At 50.1% G+C, this 7,900-nt stretch overlaps 1 protein-coding gene across 1 annotated transcript; it reads right to left on the bottom strand.

Annotated features, from left to right (window-relative positions):
• Positions 1-389: 389 nt before the first annotated feature.
• On the bottom strand, positions 390-6,892 carry HOXC13 (homeobox C13). The gene is made up of 2 exons (XM_046013801.1): positions 6,160-6,892; positions 390-646 (listed from the first exon to the last, which is right to left on the bottom strand). Exons 1-2 carry the CDS (start codon positions 6,890-6,892, stop codon positions 390-392), a joined length of 990 nt encoding a protein of 329 aa, XP_045869757.1.
• Between the last annotated feature and the right edge of the window lie 1,008 nt (positions 6,893-7,900).

Here is a 7,900-nt window from a genome sequence, read left to right as displayed (position 1 = left end):
AGAATGGGGTCATTCGGGGTTCCCCAACCCTGCTTTGGTTGGAATGATCGGGATCTTTGCCCCCTACCAGTCAGCTTTCTGGCAAGGTGAGGGATGAGGGCAAAGGAAAGTGGAGGCTGTGAACCTGCCTCCCACAGCCCACCCCGACCCACCTCCAAAGCTGCTGAGGCCTTCGAGGTCCCATCTGCTTGGGGGTTGGGGGTTGAGGATGGGGTGGGGAGTAGGGGGCTGCAGAGCATGCCCTCCAATCCTCTCGGCCTCCTGCGGCGCAGTCCCTCTTTCTTGTTAACATTAAATATTCGTCTGCACCGGCGAAGCGTCCTTCGTTGGGTTCCGTAATGGTACAAAGCGGAGACATAAATAGACGGGGTGGGTGGCCGGATGGGCGGTCAGGTGGAGTGGAGATGAGGCGCTTTCGATTTGCTGACCACCTTCTTCTCTTTGACCCGTCGGTTCTGGAACCAGATGGTGACCTGGCGCTCGGAGAGGTTCGTGGTGGCAGAGATGCGCCGGCGCTTCTCTTTGGTGATGAACTTGCTGGCAGCGTACTCCTTCTCTAGCTCCTTCAGCTGCACCTTGGTGTAGGGCACGCGCTTCTTGCGCCCGCGCCGGTAGCTGCTCACCTCGGGCTGTAGGGGAACCACGTCTGGGGGGGAGAAAGAAGCCAGGCAGCACCAAGTGAGTAGCATGCCTGGAGCCTGGACCGACCATGCTGTGCGCCCCAGGCCGCACCATGGTGTAGGAGCCAGATTCCGGCAGGGACACAGACCAAATGGCCCCTAGTCCCTTGCGCCTCTGTTATTATCAAGGCCATGACTAAGGTGAGGCCACGGATCTGTTGCCTCTAGTGAAAACTTAAAAGGGGGGGGGGATCCTCAATACCTGGGAATGGAGGTAAATAATATTTTAATACAATGTTTAAAAAAATCGAAATGAATGCAAAAAATGCATGATAAACAAACATTTTAAAATAAACATGGGGCCAGTAGTACTGATTTTTCCTTTTGCCTCAGGTTCCAATATAGTTCTGCACAGCATTCATAATTAGAATCCTGCACCCATAAAAGGGTCCCTACAAATTTTTCCCTGGTCTGAGGACCTAGAGGATTGTAGGTATTCAGGAAAATTCCTCCTCCCTGTGCTTAAATCACTCTGGCATCCATTAGCACAAACTGTGTCCCATTATCAGGGGAAGGTGTTTTTTGTATGTTTCAGGGAGGGCACAGCAGGAAGGGAGAGAATTTCAGTGGTCACTGGCCACTGAGTGGGGCCTCATGCCTTCGGTCACTGACTCTGCCCTAGGAATCTGAGACCTGTACCAACAGTTACAGAAGAAAAGTGTCCAGGTGAAGCCAGCCTGCTTGGGAGCCAATCACTCTAAGTGTCCAATGTTGTGAGCTACTTAACAACATCCAAGTTGAGGGGTCCTGGATGGGAGATGTAGGGAGTCAGGCCCCTGGAGGTAGAGTCCATTCTCCAGGGTCTGCTCACCAAAGGAAGCTCTAGGAGAACCCTTCTTGGGTTAAAACCAGCTGTTGACATAAGTCTTCTACGAAAAGAATTCAGTGCCTCTCCTTGCCACCCCCCCACCAAGTGTCCACTCACCAAAACAGAGCAAATGCTGCTCCCACCCCCTCTCCTCTTCATTCCTCCAAAGCTGAGAGAAACTGTCTCCATCCCATACAGGAACCCTAGCCACCCTAAATACCTTGCTATCCCAACTACTACTAGGTCAATTTCTTTAAGCTCTGTGAATTTCACAGGAACTAAGAACAATATATGTCACTCATATCGCCCTTCCATTTCACCCTCACCTTTGTTAATACAAAGATCATTGTGATGCCTTCAAGGGGGATGTGGGGAATTAGGGAGATTAGCTGAATAATTCATCCCTCAATTTAAAAAAATGTAATTGTTAGACTTCTTCAGGCAGAAGCTAATGATGAGGACAGAATGTCTGTGTTCCCCCTTCATTCTCACTGCCCTTTGGAAATGCAGAGGCAGTCCGGAACACAGACACGAAGCTCTTCCTGAAGTGCTTGTTCTCACTGCACCCTCATCAAACACCTTCCCGACACCATTCCCACTGGGTCTGCTCTCACCCAGGAATACTTGTCTATACAGGCTGGAAAGAGAAGAGGTCACAATCAAATGCCAGTAGGAAATAAAGTGCTCAGGAAGAATATGTGAAGGAGAGGGTTCCAAGGGCCTGGTTTGGTTATCTTCATGATGACAATTGCTCAGGAAAATTACTGAACTTGTTTTTCTATGTCTGTGTAGGAATAGGTCAAGGTTTTTTTGTTTTGTGTTGTGTTTGTCTTTAATCTGAAAAACAAAACAGCTTCACTTTCACAGAGAAGATCCTTTAGGTTAAGGAGAGATTTTTTGTACAAGACAATTTTTTAAAAAATCTTTCAGTTCTCAAGTTTGTTTTACTCTTATAGACTTAGGTATGATTCAGGAGGTTGAGGATTCCAGGACAAGAGTAAAACAAAGAGGGTAAGTAGTAATACCATGAGGTATTTGTTGTTGTTGTCATTGTTGTTTGCTGTTTTTTTTTTTTAATTTAAATCTTCATAACATTGTTTCAGGCTTATTTTATTAAACCCAATTTACAAGATGAGGAATCTGAAGCTCAGAGTGGGTAAAATAACTTATGTGGTAGAGCCAGATTTTAAAACAAGATTTTTCTGACTCAACATAATGACACAGTAAGTTCTACAATGGAAATAGGCTATCTGATACAAAATGCCTCCTTTTCCTGGAAAGCAAAATGAGATAAAATGGGTTTTGGTTCCTGAATTCACCAGCTACTTGTCCCTGATTTTTATCTCATTTTCTGGAAATGCTCACAGTTATCTACCCAATTTTGGATCTTCTAAACTTCAACTCTAAATTCCCAATGAATTTAGAAGTTCTTAAATATCGGTTTTAAATCCTTCAAAATCGGTTTTAAAAAGCAGATACCTGGTCTAAACTGGTTCTTTTTCTCTATAGGATGCCAAGGATTGACTTGCCAAAGTTTTTAATGGATCTGACCAAAGTGTTGGTTGTTTTGGCCTCTTGGGAAAATACCTTTAGTCTTGCCTTCTCACAGAAGCCCCCCCCTTTCATTGCCTGCTGTCTTGCCTGGAAAGGAATTGGGATCTACAGTTATAGAAACATCTGGAAGCTTAGACCTTGAGTAGTGTCTATACTGCCTAAAGTAAGTAGGGGACTTGCTTATTGATTTTACAATCAAGCCTTCCCTAACATCCCTCCAGAGCACATACACACACAAACCGCTTCATACCTGGGGACCTAATAGACATCTTTGAGAAGTGAAGAAAAATCAGATCAATGATCAGCTGTAGCCTTCTCTTGGGGTCCTGTGCACAGGTTCTCACTGCCCACTTGCTCATGACCATCCACTCCTACAACAGGGCTCTGCGTTCCGAAGAGGACTTTGTCCAGTTAGAAATCCTAGCTTCTCTTCTCAGCCATAATCCAAAGGTTTGTCAGTAGGGACTTCCAGTATGGCCCAAAGAACCCACTATTTCATTCTATTGCTCTCCCCCAAGCCTATCTGACACTGTCTCACCCTGCCCACTAACTACCCCCATGCTCTGATTCTTTCTCTTGGAATTTCTGCTGATTTTCTCTCAGAATTTTTGTCTCTGTTAAAAAAAAAAAAAAAGTGCCTACACTCATCATAGGATGGGAAAAAAAAAAAAAAGAGCAATGAAACAAGGGTCTGTATAATTGAGGGAAGGAAGAAGCCACAACACATCTTGGCCCTAATTATCTGGATCTTTCTGAACAATTGCCTCCATATCCCACACCAACCCAGACTGCCATAGTGAGGTTTCTCAGAGCCAGAGGCGCTAAAGAGAGACAGGAGTGTTTATGCCCAGATGCTGCCGAACAAACCACAAGTGCATAGACAGAGTTATCTGGAAATCTCACTACTTCTAAAAGATCTCTGTGTGGGTAGAAAGACGCAGGGTGTCTGAAGATAATTTCTTTTTCATCTGCTCTTTTGCCTGGACATCTGCATTCACTGAGCTCTAACAACCCGAGTCTGTTTCCACACAGGGAGTGCGTGAGCACATAGCTGCTGAGACCTAGTGGGTTTTATATCCATCTCCATGCCGTAATTTGCAAGTGTATTAAATCTCAATTGGGCTATATTTTCTTTATGTCAAAGTTATTTTTCTCTCGGAGGCTATGATCAAAAAGTGTTTATTTTTAGCAGGTTTTTTTTCCCCCTGGGAAACTTTAAGATGTTCATTTTGCTCAAAGATATTTCTGAGCTTCTTTCCAATCCTTCCCTGCCACTTCGCTCTACATGTGTACACAGGGGTGCCAAAGCAACTCCTTCTCTTCACCTCTCCACACTAAACCCATTGCCCATTGCTCTAGAACTATGCCTCTGCCCACAGTGGGTGAGGTGGGCATCTGCTCCCCTGCCTTTCAGCCCAGCAGCATGGCCTAATAGCTCCCCCTGTTCCAGGAATTCCTGCTGGACCCCTGTCCCCAAAGGAGTTTTCCATTTAGGTGAGATGGTGACTTAAAGGGCCATCTGTCTATAATACATTACTGCATACTTACATGTGAATTGTCTATCTTCTAGAAATGTATTATCATGTGTTTCATATTAGGTAGTTGGTAACAAATTATTATATAAAAATATTATTGCCAATTCAGAACAGGTAACACATGATACCATGTACTACAATTCTATCATCCTGGAATCTTCTGGCAGCCAGAAATGGGGTGCCTAGTGTGGCTCCCACCCCGATATTCAGTTGTGTTATACCAAGTAATCTCATATTTACAAGAATGTTATCTTCTGCACTTTCTAACATCATTCAGTGATTTTTTTTTTTTTCACCATCTGCCTTTGCTCCAGTCCCGGATGCAGAGGAATTTCAGGCCCACCCTTAGGAGGTCTTCACATCTCTAATTCCAGTGAAATGTCCCTGGGCTCACATAGAGCTGGGGGCCCGCTGGGTAGTATGGGGAGACATCTGTGGCTTCCATGCCCCCTCCCCAGGATTCCTGTAGGCATTAGAATGGAGCCAGTCAGCCCTCTCCTACCGAGTTTTGCTTACAACCAAAGCAGACTCAGGCTTTGGCTTCGTAATTTCTCAGCCCTGTGCTGAATCCAAAGCTCCTGATATGATTTTGACAAACCTGGGACTGATCTTTCTCCTCTGGAGAATGGTGAGGATTGCAGGATCCCCTCCGGTTCAGAAACAGCCTCAGTTGGAATCTGTGAATTCCGCTTCCCCCCCACACATAGGCAAAGATTTGGGGGTCCCTAGCCGGGGCCTGGATCCTAGGTGTATCGAGAACAGGTCTTCAGTCCCTCACTTCTCATCCTCATTCCCCTTTTTCTATGTTGGAGACATAGAAAACTCCCTCTCCCCGACATTTGGGAAAGTTGGCAGTGGGAACACCCACAGGATTTGAGCTCAGGCAAATAAAATTTTATACCCAGGAGAGGGATGCAAACTCCCTTCTCACCACATCCTTTTCAGAGATTTTAGTTCTGCTCTTTTAACGATCACGAAATTCGTGGCCTAATTCTTAAAATAAGTCAAGAAAAGAAAATATTCTGCATTTCTTTGGACCCGGCAAATTACACCTCTATTCAAAAAACAAAACCAAAAAAACCTATCTAGTGCTTCAACGATCTTGAAAATTCAAGCAAGATAGTTCTTACTTTTTTCTTCAATTATCGGTGGGTTGAGGGTTTTGTCCTCGTGGTTTCGGATTCCAAAGCACCCAAGGCCCACCCCACCCCCATTCCTGGCTGGAATCGGGCTTGGGGGGGCCAAGAGCCGCGCATGAGACTAGAACGGGCTGGGGGAGGAGGAGGCTAGCTCCCGACTCGAGCCGAGCCGGCGGCCCGGCGCTCGGGCGCCTGTGATTGCTTCACTCTCTGCCGGGCAGCTCCCGGGAACGTGTCGGAGCAGATTTCTTCCCCGGCGCATTCCTCAGCGCAGCTCGCCCGGCCGGCTCCATCGGCAGCCCAGCAGAGCCGGCGCGCCGGGGCCAGACGGCGGGGGTGGCTGATGCGCGGAGCCCCGGGGCAGGCGGGGCGGGGAGGGGTCCCTGGCTGCTTCTGCAGCTGCTGCGGCGGCGGCGGCGGCAGCGCTCGGGCCCCTTCCTTACCTGGAAAGGGAGACTTCCAGAGGTGGGCGGACTGCGACTGCTCCTTGGAGCAATACACCTGACTGTCCCAGCCGTTGGAGAGAGCCCAATGCTGGTAGCCTTCGACGGGGATGAGCGCATCGTGACGCGGCTCCGGGTGCCCGCTGATCCCAGGCACCACCGACACGTCCAGGTAGCTGGGCATCGCCTGGTAGGAGCTGGCGAAGCTGGGGTAGAAGGCGAACTCCTTGGCCCTGGAGGACAGGTCGTCACCGGGCAGGGCGCCCGACGGCTCCGGGTATTTATCGCCCGGGTGGTAGGCGCAAGGCTTTTGCTGCAGGTTCACGTTGTGCGACAGGCGGCAGCCGTAGTAGCTGCCACCGAACGGGTAGCCGTAGCCCAGGGTGGCGCTGGACGAGGTGGGGGGCGCCGGCGGCGGGGCGCACTGGCGCGCCGCCTCCGGGGCCGGGATGTCCGTGTAGACGGCGCCCTGTGGGGCGCCCAGGGGAGCCGGCGGGCGGCCCAGCACGGGGTGTGGAAGCAGGTCGCGGCAGTGGCTGGCCGGGCAGCTGCTGCCCAGCCCGTCCATGCTGGGGGCTTTGCTGGGGCTCGCTCCGCTGCAGCCGCCCCCCGCGCCGCTCGCGCCGCCGCCTCCCCCGCCGCCGCCTCCGCTGCCGCTCTCCGCCGCGCTGTCCTCATAGACGTACATAAGGCTCTCCGGCCAGCGCGGATGCAAGAGCAGCGAAGTCGTCATGACATGATCTGCTCAAGCTTTTTAAAAACTCCACTTGCCAGAGGCAGCGAGCTAGGGAGACACCTCGCTCCCTTTTCCCCTCCCCCATCCCTCCTCCCTTCCCTCTCCTCCCCTCCCCTCCTCCTCCGGGTGCTTTCACCTCCCTCCCTACATTCCCTCTACGCATGCGGGGACACTTCATTAAGAAATCCGCGGTCTCCGGCCAGGCTCCCCTCTGCACCCCTCCCGCGCCCACGTGACGAGCCAACTCACGTGACTCTGGGGCCGGGTCTCCTGGGGTTCCCACCCCTTGCCGTGGGGCGGGGCAAAAGGAAACAGATCTCTGTTGATTGGCTCTCAGGAGGGGCAAAGAGGAGGGAGCTGGGAGATTTAAAGGGACAGGGCAACGCCCCCCCAGCAAGCAGGAGGGAGGCAAAGGGAGGAGGGGGAGACTGAATTTGGCCGACGGAAAGGGGTCTAGAGAGACTAAGACTGTTCCTGGGCGCCTCCCTCCAGGTTTGGGTTTAGATTGGCTATGGGGGAGTCTGATCCTTACCCAAAAAACGATCGCTGTGACTGGATTGGGGTTAGGGCTAAGGGTGGGGGAGAAACTGGATTGTTTTAACTCCTAATAAATAAACTAGAAAACAGGCGGAAACGTGTGAGCAACGCGTGGGGAGCCCTGGTTCTGGCCCTGGTATAATCCCCTAGAGCTCGTGGATGGAAAGAACCTGAAGCCCTGCATCGAGAGACTTTGATGTCCGGATTGCATTTCCATTTCAGACTTTCAGCCACTTTCTCCAAAGCCCCTGTTGTCTGAAAGGGACCCTTTCAGCTCCTCCACCTCCACCACAGAGCAAAGAGGGCTGAAAGGATGTGATAGCCCCAAAACACACACACAAAATCACACACACACACACACACACACACACACACCTCAATACACGGAGGGGGTGGAGTTATGCTCTCAGTGAAAAATGGAGAAAGAATAAAAGGAAAACGAGGGCAATAGAATAGATTGATATTTCA

This window comes from Meles meles, chromosome 7, assembly GCF_922984935.1.
Source record: "Meles meles chromosome 7, mMelMel3.1 paternal haplotype, whole genome shotgun sequence".
In the NCBI taxonomy this organism is placed as follows: domain Eukaryota; kingdom Metazoa; phylum Chordata; class Mammalia; order Carnivora; family Mustelidae; genus Meles; species Meles meles.
This window is presented reverse-complemented; position numbering and strand designations above follow the sequence as displayed.